Consider the following 26202-nt stretch of genomic DNA (forward strand, 5'->3'; position numbering starts at 1 on the left):
AGCGGACATTGGACTCATGTCTTTGAAAGTCCTGCAGACGGTACAAATAGCTGGGGTCACACAGGCCTCTGCATTCCTCCTCTCCTGGCTCCCAGCCCACTCCTCTGTCCCCCAGACTGCCTTCTTCTCCCTGCCCTCCATCTCCCCCTTGTCCTCTCTCTTCCACTCCTGTCCACTTCCGTCTCTTCCCGCTCCAGGGCCTGGGCCTCCTCAAGAAGGGGTTCAGGGGAGTACATGATTGTCGCTGGGTGGTGAGTCTGGAGTTGGAGTCCCTCTGCCAGCGTCTGGCTGTGACTTCTTGAGCAAATTGCTCTATGGGCTGACTTTCCCCTTATGTACGAAAGGGGGATATGGTATGCCCTGTCTGCTCACAGCAGCCTCCAAGTGTCCCTGGGGGCCCTGGGAGCTGCTGTGCTATGGAGGGGGCAAGAGGCCAGGGAGGGCCCTGCTGGGAGGTCCTGTCCTCCCTGCAGGCAGCCACTTTCCCTCCCATGAAGCCCTGAGTCCTGACCTCTCGTGTTTCTTCTGCCTATGGAATGTTCCCCAGTGAAGGCAATGACAAAGTCATACCATTCAAAATTTCAAGAAAGCCCTCTGTCTGATCAAGTCCTTCCTGGTGTTATTTTAATAAGGACCATGGTGACATTTTACCAAGATGGGGTGAGAGGAGAGAGAGGCAGGGTCAGAGACAGACAGCATAGGCCAGTCTGGGGAAGAGGCGGCTGCAGGCCTCATAGGTTCCTGCAAGACAAGAACCCAAGGTCATGGGGTTGGAGGTCACGTGGTGGTATGAGTCAGGGCTGGCACTGACCTTCTGGCACATCCCCTCCCAGGTGTCCTTGCCCGTTCTTATCAGCATGCTATGTGAGCCCGGCAACATCTCAGCTTTCGTGGTCTTGAGTGACACAGCCACAGAGGTGGCTCTGAGGGAACAAGCGCTGGGGCAGCCCCCCTACCTCAGCAGCTTCTATGTCAGGAGTAAGTACAGGGAGGGGAGACCACGGTGGGGGGTTGGTCGACCACAGGCACTGGGGCTGCCCCAGGCATGGGAGGGGTAGGCCCAGGTGAATCCTGTGAGCATGAGGGTTTGGGTCTGTGCTGTGCTAAGGCTGGGAACCCCACTCCTCAGTCCTGTTTGCAAAGGGTTAGGGCCACAGCCCGAGCCCATTGGCCCTCAGCAGGGGAGGAAAGGAGCCTTCTTTGCAAGATAGCTGCCCCCCACAGGCCCTCTGGCCTTCCCATCTCATTTTGCAACCCTGGAGGCCAGGAGTGGTAATGATCATGTGCCGCAGTGGGTGTACACAGCATCCCCACCTTGGTGCCTCCGGTGCCCCACCTCTGGCCTCACTCTACACTCCCCACCCCTCACCTTTCATCCCAGTGGAGTAAGGGATGGGGTGAGGGTGTCCGCTCCACACTGAGTGGGTGATGGTTTATTCTGTCAGCTGGAATTGCAGTGTTTGTGCTTCAGGCTGAGTGGCAATGTCCGGGTCTCAAGGCTCACCTTCTCCACGGTGCCTGTGCCCCTCCCCTGCCCTGCAGAGGGTGGGCTGCTGGCTGGGAATGGAGGTGGGACCCCTGGAGCTTACATTGACGCTGTCCTCTTCCTTCATCACCTCTTTGATGTAGCGCCTGAGTTCGTCTCCCCACAGCACCTGCTGAGCCATCTGGTGGTAAGTGATGCCAGGATGGACATCTCCCGCTGTCTACCTGTCTACCGGATTGTTCCACAGTAGCTGCATCCTGCGCTGTCCCAGCCATTGCCCTGGGGATAGAATAAGGAGCTGGGGCCAGGGATCCTGGAGGCCCTGGGCAGGGGCAGCCCAGGCTACAGGGCTTGGAGGGGGCACTGGGCACAGGTGCTGGGGCCCGCGGAACCTGAGAGATGGCAGATGGGGAAAGCCCAGCCATCTCCGTTGCGTCCTCCTTGTGAGCTTCTGTCTGTGAACTTGGGCCAATCCCCGTGCCTTTCCAGAGCTCATTTTCTCAGCAAGTACATTTTTAGTTTCTCTACTGGCCCTGCACTGTGCTAGACATTATGAACCCATGGACAGACAAGGGACAGATGGCCCTTGTACTTGCCCTTGAGCTATTCACAGTGTGAGTGAGAGCGGTGACCCTGGGGATGACCTCGCCATCCAGAGTGAGGAGTGACCGTGCACTAACAGAGGAGCCTATCGGGGAAGGGACTCAGCAGAGCAGTTGCTGTCTGGCCCCCACCCATGGTCGGCGGCAGTATCGCAGAGCAGGGACAGCTGAGGGCATGCAGGGAACACGGGCGCAGGTGGAGAAGAACAGGAGTGCTGAGCTTGGGCTCTGCCGTCCCGTGGGTTTGTTCTCATGCTCTTCCTTCCCTCCCCTTCATCCTTCTGCGTCTCCTGGGGCTTCTCTCGCCTGCCAGCTGTATGCTGTGAAGCCCTATCGCGAGAACACATTTGGAGTCAGCTCCCTGAGGCTCCTCCAAGCCCTGGGTCCCATCACCGCCCTGCGCCTTGTCGCCAGCGCAGACGTGGACCAGCTGTGGAGCACGGAGATCCCCCAGATGTTGCAGATGCTGTATGGTGAGGGACAGTGGGAGCTGGAGGAAGGGAGCTGGGCAGTGGGCTCACTCTCGAAAGGCGGGAGTCCTCAGGCATAGGGCGAGACTCCCTGGGGCGGGAGCACTGGGACCAGCCCCTCTGCCCTGGGTGCTGTCTGGATGGGTGTGCGCACGGGAAGGCCAGAGCTCTGTGGCTCCAGAGTTCCCAGACCAACTGCTGCCCCTTCCAGTGCTGGAGGACCAGGGGAGGCTGGGCCTTGGGACCAGAAAGACCCAGATTCGAATCCTTCTTGGACATTAACCAGCTGTGTGTTTGACTTGTGATTGTTGCTCTCACCTTGGGGCCTCTGAGAAGTGGGACAGCAGTTCTGGTGTAGAATTGTGGTGAGAAGGAGCCGAGAGGCTGGGCTTGTGGCCCCCAGTTTAGTGTTCCAGCATGGGCTCTCTTCTTGCTGGGCCCTTGGTTTGGTAGCAGCCATGCTCTCTCCTGTCACAGAACACACAGAGAAGAGCCTGGATCAGGAGGAGTGGGAGGACAGGCTGCTCCAGGTGAGCCCTCCCTGAGACCCCTCACTCCCCCAGTGTGGCTTCCTCCTCAGGGCCCTTAGTGAGGAGAGTCCCTGGGACCCCACCATCAAGGGACCTCCCTTAGCACAGGAACCTCGCTCTGGCACCTGTGCTCCTGGTGCCTTCAGCAGAGTCTCAGACTCTGCTCTCAGCCCCAACCTCCCTCTTCGCTCTCAAGGCCCCTCCTTCCATGGAGAGGGAAGGGAGGAGCCCTGGTGGGGTGTCCTTGGGCAAGCGGTTTCACCTTTCTAGACCTCAGCTACTCCGTCTGTCATATGGGAATGTTCAGTCCTATCACCAGAAGCAAACAGGATAATATGGGAGAGGGGCTTGTCAACTGGAAAGGGGCCTGCCTCCACGTGCGGGTGGCATTACCTTCCTTGTCACTGTATTGTCATTCTCTGTCCTGACCACACCTTTGCCCCTGGTTTTTCAGCTCTTCCCGTTTCTAGAACTCTTTCTCCCTCTTTCCAGATAGCACCCCCTGTTGCTAGATTCTTTCTTCCCCCACTTCCAGGTGCAGAAAGCCCTTCCACAGTTCTGAGTGGGCCTCTTCTCTCTTCCTCTTCCTCAGTTTTATAGCAGGTCACTGGAGGCCATCAGTGATGACAGCTGGCTGGAGCAACAGACTGTGACCACCCTGGAAAGGATAGAAAATGGCAGTGACGAGGAGGAACAGAAGGTGCGTCTGTGTGTGTGGCTGGGGAGGGGAGGGCCGTGCTTGGGTGGAGCGGGTGGTGGAGGCGCCTGGCCCGAAGGGCTGTGGACGTGCTCATGAGGACAGGCTGTGGAGGAAGAGCACAGCGGAGTCCCCGGGCCCCTAGGCACTAAGGGACAGGAGGTCAGGGAGCTGGTGTGTCACCAGGAACATGAGTAAGCTCGAGCGTGTGACATGTGCATGGTGTTTAGGCTTCTTCAAGCACGGTGCCATCTGTCGTCTTCTCTGGCCCCCAGCTGGTGTGGAGCAGAGTGCAGCTGGCGCTTGCGTGACGTGTTAAGGTTATTGCCCCTCAACTCAGATGCGGAAGTTAATCCCTTAATGTTTGAGAGCATCCCATGGATTAGGGATCGTGCTTGGTGTTGGGGGTCCAGGGCTGAGTAAGAAGCTGGGGAACCTCCCTCTGAGAGCTCGAGGTCTGTGTTGGGGAAGGCCTGGGTCCCGTCCCCAGCTCTTCCAAGCGCTCCGGCGGCAAATGTCCTAAGATCTGGGAGGTCTCAGCTGCCTCCCTTGGGAAGAGGCAGAAATAACTGTTCATCTCAGGAGAGTTGACCAGGATGAAACCGGAGGATCCCTGTGCAGGTGCCTTGTAAAGTCCAAAGGCTAAACGACCCTGTCACTGTCACTATCCTCGTGTCCACAGTGAACAGACAGAATCCGGGGGAACTTAGAGTCTGAAGCAAATGCTTGGTGGGACCGGCACTCGGATGCAGGTTTCAGTTCCTAATCTTGTTTTCCTGTCACTGAGCAACACTTCATCTGGGCTTAGGAAGGGTCTCTAGGAAAGAGTCCTCATTTGTAGGACTGGCTGGTTGCTCTCCTGTTGTTGACAAGGATTTATGAATACCTGGTGTATGCAGGCCTTTGTGGAGGGTATGATTAGAAATGCAAAGTAAAGCAAGCAGGATTCCCCATCTAAAAATTCAGCAATTTGAAACATGCACGGAGTGCCCACGGCACAACAGGCACTGTGCTGGGCTCTGGGTAGCGTATGGAAGACCCAGACCCTGCCTTCAGAAGTCCCTCGTCAGCCTGAGTGCATAGCTGAGTAAATGGCCACAGGGAACTGCTCCTGGGCCTCTGTGTGGCGCTGAACAGAGAAGTTTCCTAGAGTAGCTCACCCGTTTACTGAGGACAGTCCTGGCTTTGCACCAAAAGTCTAGCGTTCTGTGCAGCCCCTCAGCACTGGGCAACGTGGGTAGATTGGCCCCCTGCAGAGGAGTCTATCTGTCTGGGAAGATGAACAGGAATTCGCCAGCCCAGCAGAGAAGTAGGAGCTTCAGGTCAGGCTTTGTGGAGGCAGAGCCTGAGGTGGAGATTCCTGTGCAGTGAGGTCTCTGGGGAGCAGCCTCAGAAAGCTGGAGCAGAGGGAAGGAAGCAGGGGAGGAGAGGGCAGAAGCTGAGCGAGGGTGTCTGCTGCCGTGGGAGCTCTGCAGGGAAGTCGCACTGCAGCCTCTCCTGCCTGGAGCCCAGGGAGGGGGTGTTTGTGCCTACCCTCTCGCCCCCACCCCTGAGCCACTGACTTCTGTGGCTGTTCTGGAGCAAGGCGCGGAGAGGGGGGACTCAACTCCCAGGCAGTTCCGGGCAAGGAGGCCGCCATGGACGTGGGGCAGCGCTCTTGGGAAGGCTGCAGCCACCAGAGAGAAGGACCCTCGGGTCTGCAGGGGCACCAGCAGCCTCTCCCAGAGAGGGGAGAGGCGCTCGTGGGCAGCGGCCTTAGGGGCTGAGCTGAGCGCAGGTGAGACGTCATTGAACCACTGGCACGTCCTGTGAGCGCTGTGTCAGACGCTGCCTTGGGCACTGGTGAAGGGCGAGGCACACGGTGCTCCTGAGAAGCGCTTCTGAGCTCCTTTCCGGTCAGAGATGTGGGGTGGAGAGCCAGGAGCTGACATGACAGATGCAGAAGGGAGATGTCAGTGGCTGTGGCGAGGTCTGAAGGAAAGCGCCTTGCGGTTGCTGGAGAGGAGCCGGGAGCCCAGGGGAGGCTCCTAAGGCAGTGTCTGAGCTGTGAGAGGGACATGGCCCTTTGCAGGCCCAGGGACGGGAGAAGCAGGTGGAGAAAACAGGAAACGCCAAGGCCCTGGGGGGCGAGCAGGCACAGCACACACCTCTCAGCAGTGCAGGGTAGACAGGGCACGAAGGCGAAGGCCCGTCAGCAGGGACAGGGTCATGACACTCAGAGGAGGGAGAGAGAGAGGAGGGAGATGCCCTTATTTGATGATGCGGTGGTGACTTCCACGTTATGCGAATGTGAGGCGCTGTTTCCATTTCTGGCTGGACCTGGGCAGAGTGTGGACAAGGGAAGGTTCCTGATGGCACGAGGCCCCTCCCCTGAGAGGCTGAGGAGTTAGAAATGCAGTCTTCTCCTCCCTCTAGCTTGAAACCCTGCCCTGTCACATTGTGACTTATTCAGAGATCCTGTGGAGACCGGGGGAGGGAGGTGGCTGGCATGGAGGACAGGATGCTGGGAGAGTGAGGGCTGAAGGGTGTGGAATCTTAGGGCCCCCCCCAGCTGCCCTGGCCTCATTCCTCACTATCCCTGAACTCCCCCTCCCACCACCCTAGGCCTTCCTCTACAAATTCTTTGCCTTCACCCTGCGGACCTCAAGCAGTCCGGACCTGGTGCGGAGGATGCTCTCTGCAGTGCTGAACGCCTCCCACGAGGAGCCGCAGCAGAGGGAGGTGAGGTGGAGGTCCCTGGCAAAGAGGGTTGCTCAGTGTTGTAGAGGGAGGATGGCCTAGTGGCCAGAGCGGGACCTGGCAAGGCAGACCGCCTGGGTTGGAATCTCAGCTCTGTCACTTACTCGCTGTGCACCCTGGGGGCTGTTCCTGTGTCTGTGTGTGCCTCTGTTTCCTCCACTGCCAAATGAGGCTTCGGGACCTTCCTCATAGAATATTTTCTAAAATGCCTTTATTTCACTGTTGGAGGAAAGTTACAAAACACGAAAACAAGCAACAGCACAAGGAACTTCTGTAACCCTTCCCCAGTTTCCTGAAATCTTTACATTTTCCCATGAGTGCACCCTCTTTCTCTCTCTCCATGTATATGCACGTTATTATTTTCCTTTGTGACTCATTCCCAGAAGTTGCAGCCATGCATGATTTACCTCGAGTGTGTCCGTGAGTGTTACCTAAAAATGAAGGTATTCTCTCATGTAATGTGAGGACAGTGACCAAAATGAGGACCTTAACATTACTACAGTGCGATGATCTAACTTATAGAGCCGATTCAAAAATTCCCAATTGTCCAAGCAGTGTTCTTTAGGGCAAATGGAAAAATGACTTTTCTGGTGCAGGATCTAATTTACAAGTAGGTAGTGCATTTAGTTGTCCTACCTCTTTAATCTTTTCAAACCTGGAACAGTTCCTCTGTCTTCATCTTTTACGATCTTGCCATTTTCAGGTATAAACCATTTATTTTGTAGAAACTGCCTGCTTTCTGGTCTGTCTCCTGGTTCCTCTTGATGAGATGTGTGTTTTGTGGGAGAAACCACAGAAGATCTGCGTGTCCTAGGGCAATTTTGAGGATGAAAGGTGTAAGGGGACTTATAAAAATGCCTGGCATAGCCCTTACTCTGTGTTGGCTGCAGGTGGAGTTGACAGCAACACCCTCTGACCTCTTATCTGCAGGGCCCCCAGAGCACCCTCCCTCACCACACGCTATGGTCAGCTTGTCCTGAGCCCAGGTAGCAGACAGTGTCACTTGGGAGACAAGACATGGACAGGACAAAACTGCTCACTACACAGGAGGGTCTCACAGAAGGTTCCAGGGGGTCCCTGAGAGACAGAGCTTCATGGGCTGGTCCAGGCTCGTGGAGGAGAACGGGGGACGCAGGTCTTCCTTTGTGACAGTGACATTCTGAGCCAAGACAGAGTAGCAAGAAAGTTTGGGGTGTTCCTAGGGAGCAGTGCATGGTCTGCTTGGACTGGAATGCAGAGTTCTGTGACAGGGAAGTCACAGTGAGCCCTCTGCCAGCACTTGGGGCAGACTGCATGCAGGTATGAGGATAAAGGCAGGAGGTGTCCAGATGTGTCCAGGTTTCTGGCATGTTCTGTGGGGAGGACAATGGTATCTCTCCGAGTCAGGAAATCTAGGAGAAAAGGGGCAGGAGCATGATGCCTTCAGTTTTGGACAGGAGGGGTTGGGGTGCCCTGGGACAGCCAGGGGGAGAGATCCATCGCCATGTGGGGCTCAGATGGAGGTGGATGTCTAGGCTTGGGAACCATTATATTTTCAGTGTCTGTGATATTGGGATGAAAATATCTCCCCAGAGCTTTAGCGAGAGGATCAGTGAGATAACAGGTGCGAGGGTGGCACAAAGCCAGCGCTCAGCTGGCAAGTTATTATGATGGTGACAACCAGGCTTCGTGGAAGCCCTCAGCTAAGCAGGGCATGAGAAGATGGACAGAATAGAACCCCGTGTGATGCTCCACTGGTCCTTGCTTCCTAACCTGGCAAAACCTTCCCTTTATCTACGTGGGGGCCAAACGATTCTGAGTCCCACGAGCACCTCTCTTCATCCTGATGACCTGTGTCCTGGGCCGCTATTGCTGTGCCCATTGTCCCCACACTGCCCCCTCCTGCTGCAGAGTCTTCATGGTGCCACCTCCCATGGGAAGAAGACACCATCTGGTGGCAAACACCAGGTGCCGCACCTATGCCATGGGCGTCCTTTAGCTGGGTGCTCAGCTCCCCTGTGCAGGGAGCTCCAGGCACACTTGGCTGACAAACACTCAGGCAAAGCCCCTGCCAGGATGTGGCCGGGCTTGAGTTAAAGGCTGATCCTGTCAGGGCCTGCCCATCCCCAGGCTGCCTCTCGCTAGGTTGTGGATTCCCACATCTGCCCTTGGAGCCCCAGCTTTCAGTCCCGTCAGCCACTGATGTGTCCTGTCCCTGCATCTCACAGGACGCACCCGGGACTCCTGTTGTTCTCTCCCCCGCCCATGACAGGCCCCCTGTTCTCCCTGACCCTGGGATCAGAGCCCCTGCTGTGCCCTGTCCTCCTAGACCAGAAACACTGGCACCGTCTGGAGTCTTCCGTTTGCCATCTCCCCTCCTCTCTCTGAGGCCCCCTGCCCTGCGGAAACACGCCCCGGGTTTGCGCTTCTCTTCCGTTCCCCCTCAGCCGTCCCCTGAGTTCCTGGTGGGAATCAGTGCTCTCCCTTCTGCAGTGCAGGGCTCTCACCTGCAAGGTTCCCACGTCTGTCACTCTGACTTTCAATGTCTGGATTCCCTTGCTTTGAAAATCTCCTCTTGTACAGATGTTGGCTTCTCCATCTGGATTTTACACAGTTCAAGCCCCGGAGCCAAAATCCCCTGCGTGTGTTTTCTTGCCTTTTCCTCCCCCCTCTGGATCCCTGGTTCTGGAAGCACAGCAGGGGCGGGGCTGTCCTTGTTACAGGGCATCGCCGTGGCACTCGCTATCGTGTCCCTGAGACACCTGAGGGTAGCTCTGGACCAGCTGGAAGTGTACGGCGCGAACCTCACCGACAAGGACAGATCGTGTGTCCTGACACTGACCAAGGTGACGGCATTGGCAGGAGTGCTGCCAGCCTCCCGCACACGGCCTTCCAAGGCCTCCCCTCGCCAGAGCCTCTGCCCTTCTCCAGGCCTTTGATTCCCCCAGAAAGCCTCCTGTCTCCCTCTGATTCTCTCCTGCGCCCGCCCTGTCCCGGGCTCCCCCGTGCCCGGGATTCAGGCCCTGTCATTAGCAGCTCCCTGCCCAACAGTCATTCCTGTTCCCCAGCCCTTCCTCCCTTCTGGTCCCCTGGGCAATCCTCTTCCCTCCGAGCCTCCATGTCCCCATCAGGTGAGGAGGATGAGGAAGGAGAAGGCAAGTCCCCCTTCCCCCCACAGGAACATCAGCACAGGGAGTGGGGGCTGGTCTGTAGCACCGTCTACCTAAGCTACAGGAAGATAATCTCAGTGACTGAAGATGCCCTCTCACTACCTCTCGATTCCATTCTGGCCTTGGCCGTGGAACACTACGGCCACTGCATCGTGGAAAAGGTACTTCCTGCTAACTCTGCTTCGCCCACACCCCAGCCCTGCTGTCCCTCTTTCCTCCATGGGAAAGAGGCCCGGCCTGGGATGGAGCTCGGGGGCAGGGCTCTTGCCGACACTGCCACTCCCACCCCTCTGTCCTCTGTGCCTTGATCCTGCCACTCTGATCCTCTGACTGGCCTGAGGGGACACAGTAATTGGAGGTCTGTTGAAAGTGTCTCCTTACCCCTGGGTGCTCTGTGCCCTGGCTTTGTGCTTCTAGGGAGGGAGGAGCAACACCCAAGTCTCCCAACTCGTCATTAGGGAGTAGCATTCAGGGGACACAGAAGGCGCTCCACGCACCTTTCCTGCCTCTGCTGCTTGTCCAGAGCATGTCATGTGTCCCTAGGGCACGGGCAGCCACCGTTCCGACTCCCTGTCTACCTGCCACCCAGCTGGCCATGCTCAGGGTGGAATGTCCTCAGGGGGGAGATGCTGTCTTGAGAGACAAGGAGGCTATTCCCACCCTAGTGTCAGAGCTCCATGGAGGGGAGCTCCCAAGGGTGCCAAGGAGAGGGGTGGCCCATTCCCCCCAGAGCTGCCACAGGCTGTCCCTGTTTCTTACCTGCATTCAGAGGGCAGATGCAGGGCCTCAGGCTAGGGTAGCCCCTGCTGGGCTTTGCTCCTCATCCCCCGATTGCGTGTGGGTGGATGCCCCTGGCCCCAGGGTCATTCTGGCCCTTGGAGGACTCTGAGCACACTGGTTGGTTCAGGATACGACTCTGACTCTGGCCTACCTGGACGCCCTGACGCAGATGACCAGCTTCCTGGGCGAGCGGCCCATGCCCTTGCCATGCGAGGTTCCCCACAAACTAGACCTTGTAGCCTCCATGGTGGTAAGTGCCTCTCAGGAGGAAGGGGGAGAGCAGAGGTCAGGGAGGGTGGTCTTCGTGGAAACCCTCAACAGGGTCCTGAGCTCGGCCTGGAGGAGAGAAGCCCAGATTTTCCAGTTTCCTCTTCCTGCCGTAGTTCTCCCTGTCCTGTCCTCAAGGTAGGGGTGAGTACTGTGGGGCAGGGATGCGTGGGAGTGGGTGGAGCTTCTGTCCTTCTCAGCCTGCTCATTGGAAGGCCCTGAAGGTTTCAGGTCTCACCTTCTTGTGAGCAGGGCATGGGGTGGGAGCAGGTGGTAGGAAGGCAAGATGAACATGTTCATGGTTCCCCTGGTCTTCGGGGTGGGGCTGTCACAGGAGCTGATCAGGGACGAGCCACTGGGCCGCATCTCCAGCCCCATCCGGCAGAAGGCCATGGCCATCATCGCCGACGTCAGGTAGCAGCGTGCCGCTTCTCTGTCTTCCTTGCTCTGGCTTGATTTCCACTCTTGTCCCTGGTCCCTCCTCACCTCTCATTTCCTGCTTCAGCTTCTTGTATGAGAGTCCCCAGTCAGTAGGGGACGTGTCCTGGACAGTGTGTGCCCTTTCTTTTGTGTCGATTTTGTGGGTGGGATTTCATGCGCACTTGCTTCTCCCCTGTCTGCGGGGCCTTGCTGTCCCCTCTGTCCCAGGCTTCATTCTGCTTCCTGGGCTGTCCCCAGCTTGACCCTCCACGTCCATCCCTGCCCCCTGCATTCCCTATGGACATCTGGGGATCCAGAAAGCAATATGTCACGCCCAGCCCAGATGCCATTGCCTCTAATGGCGGTTCCTGCTCTCACTCCCCTGGTTCCTGTCTTTCCTTTCCCTGGTCCTTGTGCCAGTGGCTGTGGTTTGCTCCCTTTTCCTCTTTCAGTGCCCTTTCTTTCCTGAACGTCCCTGGTTCTTGCTCTGCCTACCATTCTGCCCCCACCACCATCTCCCTCTGCATCGTCTGTCTTCCTTTCCTCAACTGTCATTTCTGGCCACTGCTCGCCGGTCACACTCTGCTCTCCCCTGGGCCTTAGGAATCTCAGGCCGGTCTTGGACGCAGACAGCAGAGAAGAGCTCCTCGTCACGTGCTGGGAGAGTGTGCTCTGCCTGCCCGCCTCCGAGGGCCTGGCCGAGGAGGTGTCTGATCCCAGCGAGGGCCGGGCTAACGTGGTAAGGAGCTGTCTGATGGTCGACCCCTTGTGTTTATCATTTGTTTTTGAGAGGGTGCAAAGGATAGGTTTGGCAGTTTTACGGAAGGGTCTTCCCCCACCTTTAACAGAAACAGATCTTGTCCTAGGAGGAGGAGCTGGCCAGGTCAGGCAGTCTGGGTGAGCCAGGGGATTGGCTCCCTCCTTGGGGGCACTCACTCATGGCCACTGCTACCCCTTGAATATTCTGTCCCAAAGGCGCACACTCAGTCCCGCCCTTTATAACTGTCACCCAGTGGAAACCAGTCTGGAAGGTTCAGTGTGGATTTACTCTCAGCCCACGGATACGGGCCTTCCGGGAATGCCAGCAGGAGGAGATCTGACTCCATGTCCCACAGGGCCCGGGTGTTCCCTAGAGGGAGGGAAGCGGGGTGGGCGTTTGCATCTGCAGGCTCGCGCTCCATGCCTGGGAGCTCTGGCCTGTGGTCTGTTCCTTTCTCTTGGCTGCTTGTTCTTATTTTATGGATGCCACAGTCTCTTGAACTTCTCTGAAGATACTCATAAGAATTTTTTGGAACTATGTTTTCTACTGTTTACTGAACTAGATCGTGTCGAGTGGTCACTTGGCCTATGTGACTTGGGCCTTCTTTGTATCAGATGTCTGGTGACCGTTCTTTGTCAGTTCACAGTAATTTGTGTTCTGAAGGGAAGACGGCCACATCTAGAGAGAGCTCAGTGGGATTTCCTCTGGCTGTGCCCCCCGAGGCATTCCTCAGTGCGGTTCCACTTGGGAATGGGGCATTGGGACAGGGCTGGGAATCCCGCTGCCCAGGAGGAATGGCCTCACCTTGGAGTGGATTTCTTTGGAGCACGTCATTCACCAGGGAGCTGCGTTCCCTTCTTGTCAGTGTGGAGGCCTTGGTATCTTGCAGGAGCCCTCGCAGGCAGCTCACCTACTTTCTTTCTAGGGTTTTACCTTAAAGGCAAAGAGGTACTGTTGCTGGGCAGGCCATGCGGTCTGTGTGCGGGGAAAGGGGAAGGGCACTGCTGCTGTTTGTGAATCGGCTGTGCACAGACGGCAAGGCCAGCCCCCTTCCCTCCGTGGGGACAGCTGGCCACCAGTCATGGCTCCAGACCACAGCACCCCTGGGAGCAGAGCCCCAGAATGTGCACAGTTAGGGAGGGGAGAATGGCGGGGTTAGGGAGCTGCGTGTCAGGGAAATCCCATTCCACTAGGACAAACCACACACCGGGCAGACTGTTCTACTCTGGTCAAAAAAGCAGAGGATTTATTCAAGTCCGCGGTAGGCTAGCAGCACCTGGAAATGCAGGGAAAACATGAGCAAGGGGCCTTTCTGGGGGTGGGGGTACTGAGCCGAGTGTAGAAGGAGGGGCAGGCTGCTACCTCAGTAGTCCTGTGAGTCCCTCTTCATCCATCAGGGCCTGTTCAGCATGACCATGCAGTCTCTCCGGAGTCTCCTGGAGGCATTGGTCACGGAGAAGCCCACTGAGATCCAGTCCTGCTTGGAGGTGAGTGAGGAGGAACCCTTGAAAGTTGGTGTGTTTGTTTCCTAGGACTCCCGTAAAATGGCACAACTGGCTGGCTTGTACAGCAGGAATTTATTCTCTCTCAGATGTGAAGGCATCTTCACCTTCCAAATTCAAGGTGCTGGCAGGGTTAGTTCCCACTGCAGATCCTGAGGGAGAGTCTGTTCTTCCATTCTGTGCCTCTCCCCTGCCTTCTGGTGGTTCCTGCCAACCCCCGGCATCCCTTGCGTTGTACACATGTCGCTCCAATCTCTGCCTCCATTTTCACATGGTGTATTCTCCCGTGTGTGTGTGTGTGTGTGTGTGTGTGCATGTGTGTGTCCTGTGGTGTGTGTGTGTGTGTCTTTTCTTTATAAGGATGACAATCATTGGAATTAGTAGGGCCCACCATAATTCAATATGAACTCACCTTATCTTGGTGACATCCACAAAGACGCTATTTCCAAACAGGATCACATTCTGAGGCTTGGGGTGGATGTGAATTTTGTCACCCCAGTATAGCTGGGAACAGAACGATCGGGGACAGGAGAGAGGCAGAACTGAGGATGAAGGCTGGGTGCAGAGCTTTGTGGGAAGGTGATCAGGGCTCTCTAGATGTGGTGTCTCTTAATTGGTGGGTTAAACATTTATGTTTTAGAAAATTATTGATATGCTTTTAGGTCTACCATTTGATTATTTGTGTTCTGTTAGTTCCCTCTTTTCTTCATCTGTTTCCTCTTTCTTACCTTCTTTGGCTTATTTTCCCATTTTTCATATTATATTTTAATTTACCTATTGTGTTTTCAACTGTGTCTCTTTGTATAGCTTTACAGAGGCCCCTCTAGGGATTATAATACACACACATAGCTTTTCACAGCCCGCCTACAATCAGTGCTTTGCTTTTTCAAGTAGAATGTGGAGACTCGCTGAGCATATAGACACCTGGACTCTTCCCCCACTCATGTTGGAATGGGCACACGTGTTACATCTGCACACATTAAAATGCCATCTGACAACATTATAATCTTTTCTTTGAGCCAGTCAACATATTTCACACAGTTCCATGAAAGAGGAGTTACTATTTTACCCAGATATTTACCATTTCTGTGTCTTCCTTTATTCCTGATGTTCCCAATTTCCTTCTGGTATCATATCTCTTCCTTTAACAGTTTAGAGTCCCTATGTTTATGGTTCACAATTTTGCATCCTTAGTGTTTAAGTTTCTTATAAGTCTCAAGCATCTACCAAACTGGAGAGAAAGGGTTCCGAGCCCCGTGTGCCACCGTCAGCTTCAACGGTCAGCCACGGCCTGTGTCATTTTAATTAGACCCCTCACAGTCCCCAACTTCTTTCCCCTGAGTTACTTGGAAGCAAATACCATGTCATTTGATCCATCCGTATTTTTCCTTTTTTATTTCCTCATTTCATCCCAGTAGAGATTGTTCCATTGCCCATAAACATTTTAGTATGTTTATCAAAGATAGGGATCTGTTAAAATATATAAATATGCTGTCATTATTATATTTAAAATGTAACATTGTTTCAATGTCTCAATGTCATCATTATTCAAACAACGTTTAGTTTGGCCTGCTGGTCTTAGAAATATGTTTTTTAAAAGGTCTGTTCACTTGAATCAGATCCTAAAAGGGTACAAACATTCCCATTGACGGTCACTTAAGTCTCTTCATCTGTAGATTCCCCTTTCATCACATTTTCCTGGAAATGTATTTGTTAAAAGAACCAAGTCATTTTGTCTGTAAATTTTCCACATGTGGGTTGCACTGGTTACATCCTTTTAGGGTCCTGCAACAAATTCCTCTGTCCCATGACTTCCTGTAGATTATTAGATCTAGAGGCTTGATGGGATTCAGAATTACTTTTTAGCAAGATTACTTCACAGGTAAGTCCTGTTGTATCATTGGAATCTAAAATGAATTTTTAAGTATTTGATGTGTCTGGATCAATGAGAACTATTTTTCCTATTAATGCTTTAATTGTCCCATCTTTTGTCAGCGGGAGCCTCTTCAAGTTGGCTCCTGAGTCCTTTTAACATGGCTCTAGGAATCTGCAGGAGCTTCTTTTCTTTCCAGTATAATATTTTGTGGACTTTCCTTCCCTGGCCAGGAATGAACTGTTTTCTGAAGGAACTTGAGTTCCTTTTTGTATCAGCTGGTTAGTAGAAACACAGTGTTGGCTCGGGGATGTCATCAGAGTCTGGCCACAAGAACATATGCAGAGCTCCCACTGGAGGGCCTCCTCTCTTCCGGAAGGGTATTTTGTGTTTGCTTGTTTTTAATCAGTGTAGCATCAATATTGTGTGGAGTCGGTTGTGGAGCTTTTCATCTGCTGCTATTCTTCCTTTTCAGTTCTGAGTTGCCTATTGTTTACCTGCATCACTGTCAGATTAGTGGCTTCCAGCGGACAGGGAGTGATGTGTATTTGGATCAGTGGTATTTGGGGCCTGTCATTTTCCGGTGGTGAGACGCTTACGCATTGCCTTTCAAATAGGAACCACCCAGAACTATATTTCTCCAACAAACTCACACATAATTCACCATTGAATTTGTGAATACAGTTGACACTTTCTTGTTATTGCCAAGTTCTTTTTGTACTGACGAGTGGGAAGAAGTAGGTAGGGCAACTGTGGGGCATGTTGACCCATTGCAGTGAGCCCAGGTCAATATCATCTGAGAGTCTCTGCTTTCACCTGGAAGAAAGCGGCACTAGTGGAGAGATTTCTAGCACCTAGAGAAGGGGCAATTGGGGCTGGTGGCAGACCCACGTACAATGTGCCTCTAGGCCATAGAAATCCTACTCTCACAAGTCCAGCCCTGATACTGTGCAGAAGCCAGGCTCAAGGTTCCCTTCCTACCGCTGGGATGCAGCTGACTGGGCTTCTCCTGTCCTCGTCTCCCTCCAGCTTCTAGAGATGTGGCTGAATTCCAGGAACGACCACGAGCGGGAACGGGCCATGTGGTGTGCTACCTGTCTTCTTGGCTTTACTGTCAAAATGAATAACTTCCAAGTGAGTGGCCACCTGCCCCAGAGCCTGCCCTCACCCCTATCCTTGTCCCCAGCTTCATCACATCTGTGCCCTGGCCTCGGTCACTAGGCCTCAACCTCTGCCTCCACTTCCTCCTGTGTATCCCGTCTGTTCTCTCCTTTCTTCGTCTTTCCTCTCCCCCACCCCCACATCTTCCATGTCATCTTTGTCCATCTGCCAAGTCCATGTGACTCCACATGCTTCAGTCTCCATTCTGATCACCAAGCAGTCACTGGAGACTCGCCGTGGCCAGGCACCGTGCCAGGTGCTAGAGCGGAAATGGAGATGACCAGGACAGTTCCCTCAATGCCCTGATGCACGTGCAAGCCCAGGGAGGTGGGAGGAATATATGGAAACACATGATGCAAGTGAGGGAATCATGGAGAACTTGATAGAGGGCAGGTCTGAGCTGGGCTCAAAAAGGATGGGGGTGTGGAGTGGCAGAGAAGGGGCACAGTGTCAGGTCCCGCCCCAGCTGTGTGGGCGAACGCGCTTTCCATCCGGCCCTTAACGCATTCCTTCCCTTTTCCCTCACCTAGTCTCACAGCTCAGGTCTCTGGCACATGCGTCCCCTCCTCCTAGCTTTTCCCCTCTGACAGCCCCGTCTGGAGCAGTGGCTGGGATAACTTGTGACTTCCCGCTCTTGTCCCCAGGTGGAAACTCCGTTCCCCCGGCTGGGGCACCTGGTGCGGATGCTGGCCATGCACTGCCAGGACCCAGTGGACGGCGTCCGCTCCTTGGCCGCCGAGGCCGTCTACAACCTCTACCGTATCCTCCTGCTGCAAAAGCGTACGCACAGCCCTGTCTCGTCCCCTCCAACCTCCGCACATGCTCGTCCAGAAGAGTGAGGGCCTAGAATTTACCTGAGCACATCATTTCCCTGCCGTGACCTGCCTCGAAACACCTGCAGTGACCCTCTTGGGACAAAATACCTGCTCAGGAAAGAGTTCTTTTGGATCAGTTCCTCCATCTGGCTGAGCTCCATGCTCATACCCAGTTCTGTCTCTGCTCTGAGGAAGCAAAGTGGGGACTCCCTACACAGGAGCCATCGGCATTCCTTATGGTGATGTCCCCTCCTCCCCTGCACACCCCACCAATCCCTAAGCCGGCTTAGCTCTGTAGGTGCCTTGGGCCAGGCCAGGCAGCCTGGGAAGCCTTCTGAGTGCCTGAGGGGTGTGCCTGCGGTCTTTGTTTCAGAGATGACGAGGGAAACACAAGGGCCGTTGGAGGGAGAGGGCACGAGTGAAGCCTACAGTCCCCACAGCTTCTATGACAACACCATTCAGATTGGCAAGGTGAGGGCGTGGGGCCAGACACAAACTGGGGAGAGCCTGGGCCTCTCATTTACGTGATGTTCCAGCCCCCTCGGGTGGGACTCTTGTATCCCACCTGCGTTCCCTCTCTGACTGGCTGTGAAGGTTTCCTTTGGGGGACTGTCCCTTTGTGGTAGAAGGTCCAGTCCTGGGGTTCAGAACACTCTCCCTTGAGCATCCTGGGTCCTGGTCGTTTGTCATGGCCTGTCCCCAGAATTATTGGTTTCATTCTCTTGATGCTTCCTGTGCAATGTGTATCCCAACTCCTGCCTCAGAGTGGTGACATTAAGAACCCTAGCGCCAGCCCCTCTCTCCCACTGCTCAGCCTCTGACCTCTGAGCCCTGCATTGCACCTGAGGTCAATGTTTCAGCCTCCCACCCCGAAAGACTCCGGCTTTGGGACAGTGTCCTCTGGAAGCTCGGCAGACAGCACAGGCCTAGGACAGAAGGGCATCTTGCTCCTGAGAGGGGTTCCCCCTCGTCCCCTTGCCAGGAGGGGTGGTCTGGGCCATCTGAGGCAGGCCATCTGGAAGCTCGGCAGACAGCACAGGCCTAGGACAGAAGGGCATCTTGCTCCTGAGAGGGGTTCCCCCTCGTCCCCTTGCCAAGAGGGGTGGTCTGGGCCATCTGAGGCAGGGTGTCCAGGCAAGCCCAGACTGATGGCCTGTGTTGCAGGTGTTTGCAGAGTACTTCACCGAGATCCAGCTCTGCGACCTGGTGCTGGAGGCCATTGAGGGCCTGACCGACGACAAGGCCAAGTTGTCTCTGGCTGCTGCCCAGCTGATGAATGCTGTCATAGAAGAGCGGGGCAGAGACATGATAAAGGTAGTGTGGCATTATAGCAAGAGCTCTGCCCTATAAGTCAGGAGCCCCGGGCTCTCTCCTGGCTCTAGTACTAACCAGATGAAGGGAAGTCCCTTCTCCTCTGTTGGTCTTACTTCACTCACCTATAAAATGTAGGCTTGCACTTGATTTTCTCTGTGGTCGCACTGAGCTGTGACGTTTGTATTCCTGAGCTCAAATCTGCCTCCTGTGTTGGGATCTGGTTCCTCACTTAACACCAGGACATGTAGGGCGGGCTGTATTAGCTGGAGAATCTACTGGATCCTCCATTTCATGGGGAGGCATTGCTGGGGGCATTCACCTGATTCCCTGGGGTATCAGGGATAAGACTGTGGATTGCAAATCAACAAGCTCATGGGGTGACTCTGACCTTTGTATGTATTGTGTTTTTTTCTTTTTTTAGTTTAACAGGAAAATTTTGACATAAAAATGTTACATCTTCCACTTCAACAACAAAAACATTTTTTTTTTTTAAATTTGGCTACCTAGGGTATCTGTCTGAGTGGACACTGTCCCTTTAAAGGTAGGGCCTGGGCTCCCTCAGACCATCCTACTCTCTGAGCCCCTGAACCCGTTGCCCTCACTCAAATATGTGGCTAGCCTGGCTGGGGCCCGGCGCTGAGGGTGTCGAGAGGCACTGCACTGGAGTGGGCTTCCCATCGCTCTATGTCAGGGACTTGAGGGCCAGGACAGAGCCTGGGGTCCCCACCTTCCATGCCACTTGTCCCTGCAGTGTTGAGGATGGAAAGTTGATCCCAGCTGTTAGGGGAACTCCTCAAGTGTCTGCAGGGCCTTTGCCTTCCGTTCTGGTGGACCCGCACCTCCTGAGTAACCTGGGGAGTCACCCACAATCTTCGGGGCTGTGGCAGGCATTTGTTGCAGTGTCCTTGGGCCTTTGCTGCACCATCTTCTGCAGTTTATTCTGTGGCCCCTGCTGGTCTGGCCTCTGGCACCCTAGAACTCTGCCTTGGGAAGGGTATCACTGGCAGGATTGCAAATAGGCCCCTTGGGTTGGGAGTTGGTAGAGGAGGAAGGTGGGAAGGAAGCATGGAAAGAGTTATGGGGACTTCTGGCTCTGTCCTGTAGGTTGAGGCAATTGTGGAGGGCATCCTTGGACAGCTCAACAAGAATCTGGAGGCCAGGACAGAGGAGGAGACCCTGCAGGCCATGTGCTCTCTGACAGGCAGCAACACCCGTGCTGTGGTCTCCGTGTTGCTCAGCAAGCCCTGGCCCTGGGACAGGTACCGCTGCCCTGGCCCAGGGGCACATTCTGCAGCCCAGGAAGCCCCCTGTGCCTGGCCCCAAGCCCAGATGAAAAGTCACTCCGTAAGGATGTTGTTTTCTTCCCTCGCTTCTCTTTGATTCCAAGCGAGCCTCCTCTTCATGTCCTCTGGCCAATTTCTCTTTGGTCTCCCTTCCTCTAGCCCCTGAGGACTGGCTCTTCATGGGCCTGAGACGAGACTAGTCCTAGGACTGTGATCACCAGAGCCCATGACATTGCTGTCCCTGGATCTTGCAGCTCCACTCTGGCAATGTGGAAGGCATTTGGCGCCCAGTGGGACACCATACTCAGTGTCGTGCAGCTGTTCACAGACATCCTGGAAAAGAAACGCTCCAGAGAGGATGCAGAGGAGCTCGATGCCCAGCCTGTGGCGGTCAGTAGAGGGAGGAGGGGACCTAGGACTTCCTGTTCTGGGAGTCTGGGGCAGAGTTAGGGATCACAGGGCTTGACCTCAGGGGCCAAGCAGGTACTGGGGAGGGGCCAAAGGAGAGGGTTCACACTGGCTCCTCACAGGAACACTTTAACCTCCTTTTGGTGCTTTTGGATCTAAGAATGCATGGTGGAGAAAGGGTGGGGAACCAACTCATTGCACAAATGAGGAAACTGCCACCAGTTTGTGCTCTCTCCTGATTCTGTGGTTGGCATTTTACGGGAAGCCTGGGGGTATGGCAAGGGGCATAGGAGAGGAGGAAGTTTGGTTACCTGGAGTTAGTGTGGACACATATGCCAGAAATGATGTTGTGCTGAGCATTTAGAGTCAATTTGTTTTCCATTTTGAATGTCAAGTGAGCAGAAGAGGAGGCAGATTGCATGTGGGTGGCCCCCTCATTTCCCTAGGGGTGAGGTGTGGGTGTTCAGTCTTTGGATGTTTCTTCCAAGCCTGGCTCAGAGTGAGCTGTGCCCGCTGGGCAGTGACAGGGAGGGACAGAGTGGGCTTCTGGCCCAGACTTTCACTGCCCAGGCCTGGTCCATTCTGACTCCCCCTTCCCCAGGTGACATGTGTCTTGTGTGAGATGCTGTCAAGATCCCTGTGCCTGGAGGCTGTCCAGCAAAACTTCCCACGGCTGTTGCTGGCAGTGCTCTATCATCTCTACTGGGTGACTGAGCAAAATGCTCGCCAGAAGATGGCAGTGTCCAGAGAAGAGGGGACCCTGGACAGCGAGAGCGAGTCCTTTGACCCCGCTAGGTGAGCCTCACCTCCAGGCGGTGGAGAAATGCAACAAGTCAAATCCTGAGAGCCCTGGACAACTAGATGCTGATCTCTTAGGGACGCAGGAAGAGAAGTGTATGACACGGTGTGGGGTCGCAGCACTGTGCACTGGCATAGTCTCTCCGATTCTCAGATTGCTCATTACTCCTTTTGTCCTGTGCACTCTTCTACTGACGTACACCCCCGCTCCTCCCCATGTTCATAATTCTACACGCGAAGAGGTTCAGTTGGATGGTAGATGGCAGGGCCAAGACTGTGTCACCGTCTTCACTCAGGGTTGGCCATTTGAATCAGCCTGTTGGCCTCTGCCTTGACTTCCTCACCAGCTGCCCCATCCTGTGCAAGTGCCTCCTGGAATTCAGTTTTCTCACCTGTGCCATGGGGGTTGGACTCCTAAATAGGTGGCTGACATACTTTTTATTAACCTCAGTACATTTTATTCCAATGAAATCTGAAATGAAAATGAGAACAAATGAAACCAATGGAGGAGGGACACTGTGATTATGTGGGTGTGGAGGTGAAGTTTAAGAGCAAAATTCGGGAAGCCCGAGGGAAGTGTCTTTCAGAGGACTCTGAGGTTGGAGGAGAGTCGGGGTAAAGGGGTGAGTGGACGGGCAATTGGAGACGGGGCTATGAAGTCATGACCTCTTGTCAGCTGCAGAGCAGAACCCAGCTACCAGGTCTGAGAACTGTCTCCAACTTGCCAGCACAGGAATGCGACCCCAGACCTAACACCTTGTCTATCTTTCTGTTTCTTCTCTTTTCACAAACCTGATGGCGGTGTCCTTCAGTTGTGCCCTGGAGGTGGTCAAGTTGGTATTGGCAGCTGCGGACGAGCGAGTGGTGTCCCATGCAGATGACCTCCACTGCTGGGACCTTCTTTCCAGCTCCACGTCTTTCCACACTTGGGTCATGGACCTGACAAGGTGGAACCACTTCCCCAGTGTCCCTGGCACTACTCTGACCCCTGACCCTAGTCTCCCAGGTCCCAGCACTCAAATAGAGTAGCATCCACCCTCCCTCCCCACCCCCTAGCCCTCTGCCCTCCTGAGTCCTCAGCCCGCATGTCTTCCCTGTTGTGTGCACACTGGCCCTGGCCAACTTCAGCCCCAGCCCCAGCAACTGTTTGCTTCTTGTGTCCCATCCCAGAGCAATGGTAAAGACGTGTGACCCCTCCCTCCTTCATGAACTGATGGCCCTTGTGCAGAAGTCCCTCCACAGCGTCGATGAGGGTCGGAAAATCCTGGCCAGGGCTGTCTATGCGCAGGTGAGAGCAGGGGAGAGCCCAACGGGGGCAGCTGTCCCATTCCTGTAGCTGAGGGACTGACTCTTTAATGGGATGTTAACTTACTTGTCCCAGGAAGGAGAAAAAAGGAAAATCAAGCCCTCTGAAATGGGGCTCCTTTCCCTGGCATGTCAGGGGACTGGTTCAAGGAGGCCAGGGTACCTGGGAAGGGGTTAGCAGTTCTAGTCCTCCGAGAAGGATTGGGCTCTCAATTGAAGTCTTACCACCATGACCAACCAAGCCCTTCCCTGTAGTCTCCCCCCTATGTGACCAGATATGCCACTGCTCTCTCTGCATACAGTCCTTGCCTGAGCAGGGGCTTAGGGAGGGCTGGGGGAGCACAGGGTCCGCATGACCACTCCTCTATCCATAACCGTGGTGTCCTGCCCCACAGCTCCTGTGGCACCCATCAGTGGGGCACACCCTGATGCCCCAGTCTCTGGGTACTGTCACCGAGTGGTTCAAGGACCCCGACATCAGCATGGTGGAAATCAGCCTGCGGGGCATCACCAACCTGGCCTTGTACCCGGAACTTGTAAGAGTCAGGGAGGGCCCAGAGGGACCCCCTGGGAGTCCCTGAAGCATTTGGTTTACCCCCTTGGGTCCCGCACTTGTCCCAGGGCTAGTACATCCCCCAGCCTCATCCGAGAGCATCGCAACATCCAGTGCGTGGGCCTCCCTAGGCGCGTCCTCAGGCTGCCTGAGCCTTCATTGGCTCGGCATGTCCAGCCCCAGGTCTCCCACGTCTGTTTCCCTTAGGCGCCATCTGCGTGCTCTAAACCCTGTCCCCAGAGTGCTGCCTGACCCCCAGGTGGTGAGTGGTCTCTGCCTTCTTCCAAATAGTCAGAGGCTCTCGGGAGGCTGGTTCCATACTTACGCGGCTTCCTGAGTGCTGAGGCGCGGGTGGCCGTGCAGGCGCTGGAGGGCCTGCAGAACATCATGCAGCACACGCGGGACAAGGACATCCAGGGAATGTTCTGCAGCATCTGCCAGCACCTGCGTCCCCTCATCAGTGATGTATGTGCCTGCAGCGCTAGGAGCCCTTGGGAACAAGATGAGCTGGGGCTGAGGGTGAACCCTGGGGTTTAACTACAGGTTGGGCTAGGCCAAGGGCCTGTGGCCCAAGGCTGAGATGATGGAAGGGCAGACAAAAGGAGACCTGGCCACGTGGAGCCGTGCACAGGACATGTCCCAAGCATGTTCCCACCACATCCAGATGCCCCACACACGTCCAGTTACTCTGCCCTAGAAATTCCCTGGCGGAGCCACTGGACCCACAATGGAAAGTGAAGTTGGGTTTTTCTCTGAGGACCCAGACTCCACTTACAGAGTGAAGAGGGGAGAGAACTGATGGCTCTACCCTTCTGCCAAATCACACAGGACTTTAGAATGCCAAGGTCCTTGTGAGTCAGAAATTTGCACTAATGGACCAATACCAACTCCCCATCTCTCGTCCTCCTTACAGATCATGGCATCTGAGGGCAGGAGGGAACTCCATGTCCCTGAGACACTAGCTGATAGTAGTCCTATTCTGGCATTTGTAACCTTTTCGGATTGGAAGCTAGTGTTGCAAGAATTTTGATATAGGTCTCATCTCCGCTATGACCCTGGAACTCCTGAATGGCTGGGTCACTGTCTCCCTCATCCATATTTCTGTGACCTTTAAAATTCATCATGCTTACTTTTCTTGACCTAAACAGGCCTAAAGGTAGTGTCTTTTCCCTCCATCCAAACAACATCAAGATGGGAATGCTTTAATTCTGATCACACTTTCCCATGTTAGGCATGAATGTTGTCTAGCACTTTAGTTCCACCTTCTTGTTAGATATGCAATTGTGGTCTTTATATCATCATCATGTTCATGGTTGTTATTAATTTATACAGTCAGTACTTATTTAGAATTACCCACATGTTTACAAATCTCCTTGCTCATCTTTCCTTCTTACAGCTCTTTCCTCCCTCCTGGAGTCTGCTTTCCCCTCCCTTTCGGGTTCCTTGATTGAGGGTCTGAAAGAGGAAACATTTTCAGCCTTTGTATGAAGATGTCTTTATTTTGCCTCATAATTGTCTTTAGTTGTTAGCAGTTTACGATGTCAACATCACGCTATTTCTCGAATGTGGTCCCTTTCTTTTGTAGTGCTGGTTTTCCTCACTGTTTGTGGGTCCATTTCATGCTAGAGATTCTTGGGGGACCCTCTGTGAAAGCAACGCCCATCACGCCCGCCCGATTTCAGTAATCGTGGGGAGCATCGAGGGATAAGGGGACAGTCAGATATGCCAATAGCCAGCCTTTCGACTCCAGGGCTCCCTACACTCCTTGGGGGATATGAAACACCCACGGAACTTTCCTCTCTCTGTGGTGTAGACACCACACTCCCTGCTCTGCTGGGGTGTTTCATGCCCTGCTCCTTGGTCATTGATAAGGGGATATCAGGAGGGGGGAAGCGAAGGAGGTGGCTGACTACACCACCAGAACACCAGCTGTTGGCTGCCCAGGATCATCCCTCCCTCCCTATATCCACAGCCCCTGAGCTTAGAGCAGTCCCGGAACCCCTGCCACCTCCTGCAGTAGGATTTTCTTGCCCACACCCTGGGCTATAATTTCTACCTCAATTCCAATTGTGTCTACTGTTCATCTTTCAGGGATACTCTAGTTCTCTGGAGGGGAATGGAGGAACTCCATCTAATACTTCGGACCCATTATGAGTTGTAAAAACATATTTGCACTCTTTCTCCTAGGGATGGCACGACTGTACAACACTCAATTGCCCATTTGAGCTACTGTGCGTGGGACACAGTTCTCTTTGTTTTTGTCCTTAAAGTACTAATAAGGAATCATCTTTCTGTGTAGCTCTTATATATAACATGCACATCCCACTGGTTGAAAAGTCTCTCTCTGTGTTCAGGAAGTATCTGTCTTGTCCTGCTATGCCTCTATTATTTGGCACTGAGCCTAGCTCAGGATAGATGGACAAAAAATATTTGTTTGATTAATATATAGTATCCTCCTGAAAGTGTAGAAAGCTTTGCTCTTTGTGATCATTATAAGTGCACATAGGCTAATATAGACTTCAACAGTTTCATGTGCAACATAACTAGGGTAAAAATATGCATTTAAAAAATCTTGGCATGCTTGAGGTAAATCCTTAGAAGGGATGGCAGTTATGAGCTGTTGATACGGTCCATGGTAGCATTAAAGCTCGGCTGTTGGTTTCCCTGGCACTGAGTCGTCATGAACTGACTTCTCGGCTCTGGGGATCTGAAGAGAGTTACTGCGAGACACAGCACTGTAGTCTCCACAGGGAGGAAGCGGCGTGGCCAGCGCACTCTGGCCACGCTCACCTCGGTGGGGTTGGAAGGAAGCGTGGCCAGGCAGGGCCAGGGCAACCACCACCTCCCCATCTCCGTTCTGTGCTCCGTGGCAGGAGAGGGAGCCGGTGAGGATCGCAGCCACCTCTGCCCTGGGCCACATGCTGAGCCGGGACATGAAGTACAAGCTGGGAGCCACAATGAAAAGGGAACTGTATACATTTCTGGTCCCGTTGCTGCTGAACATGCAGGAGGAAAACAGCGAGGTGGTCAAGGTACACTGGTTGTCTCTGTCCTGCCAACCCTAGGCCCGCTTGATGTCCCTTTTGTGCCTGAGCAGAGCCCCTTCCTTGGGCTCTTTGTTCATGGGCCTGGCTGTGGCCATACACTCTGCAGCCACCACTGGCATCGTCCTCTGTGCTGGCCCTGAGTACTGTCACCCTCTCTTTGTGATGTGTGAGCTCCCACTCAGCCTCTGGCCTGGGCAGTCCTAAGAGTGGGCTTGGGGGGTTCCCTTCTCTCCACCCATAGGC

At 54.3% G+C, this 26202-nt stretch overlaps 2 protein-coding genes across 2 annotated transcripts; both read left to right on the forward strand.

Moving 5' to 3' along the window:
* LOC142875659 (maestro heat-like repeat-containing protein family member 1) lies at positions 1–11126 on the forward strand. Its single transcript, XM_076010386.1, has 10 exons — positions 1–40; positions 834–978; positions 1630–1673; positions 2402–2561; positions 3036–3088; positions 3681–3788; positions 6390–6506; positions 9227–9349; positions 9682–9834; positions 10581–11126. Exons 1-10 carry the CDS (start codon positions 17–19, stop codon positions 10860–10862), a joined length of 1209 nt encoding a protein of 402 aa, XP_075866501.1. The 5' UTR covers positions 1–16; the 3' UTR covers positions 10863–11126.
* Positions 11007–26122, forward strand: LOC142875388 (maestro heat-like repeat-containing protein family member 7). The gene is made up of 16 exons (XM_076009658.1): positions 11007–11134; positions 11744–11879; positions 13298–13387; positions 16305–16409; positions 17081–17216; positions 17625–17722; positions 18416–18565; positions 19670–19909; positions 20125–20238; positions 20858–21051; positions 21867–22001; positions 22225–22342; positions 22755–22895; positions 23204–23377; positions 25786–25944; positions 26066–26122. Exons 1-16 carry the CDS (start codon positions 11007–11009, stop codon positions 26120–26122), a joined length of 2175 nt encoding a protein of 724 aa, XP_075865773.1.
* The last annotated feature ends 80 nt before the right edge of the window (positions 26123–26202 follow it).

This window comes from Microcebus murinus, chromosome 14, assembly GCF_040939455.1.
Source record: "Microcebus murinus isolate Inina chromosome 14, M.murinus_Inina_mat1.0, whole genome shotgun sequence".
Classification (NCBI taxonomy): domain Eukaryota; kingdom Metazoa; phylum Chordata; class Mammalia; order Primates; family Cheirogaleidae; genus Microcebus; species Microcebus murinus.

Bases quoted from the DNA above. Each gene is read 5' to 3' on its own strand.
- LOC142875659 (XM_076010386.1), top strand. From the start codon at position 17: ATGTCTTTGAAAGTCCTGCAGACG. The intron at 1,674-2,401 runs GTAAGTGATGCC...CTCGCCTGCCAG, and splicing joins ACCTGCTGAGCCATCTGGTG to CTGTATGCTGTGAAGCCCTA. The intron at 3,089-3,680 runs GTGAGCCCTCCC...CCTCTTCCTCAG, and splicing joins GGGAGGACAGGCTGCTCCAG to TTTTATAGCAGGTCACTGGA.
- LOC142875388 (XM_076009658.1), top strand. From the start codon at position 11,007: ATGAACATGTTCATGGTTCCCCTGGTCTTCGGGGTGGGGCTGTCACAG. The intron at 13,388-16,304 runs GTGAGTGAGGAG...GTCTCCCTCCAG, and splicing joins AGATCCAGTCCTGCTTGGAG to CTTCTAGAGATGTGGCTGAA. The intron at 20,239-20,857 runs GTCAGTAGAGGG...CCCCTTCCCCAG, and splicing joins TCGATGCCCAGCCTGTGGCG to GTGACATGTGTCTTGTGTGA.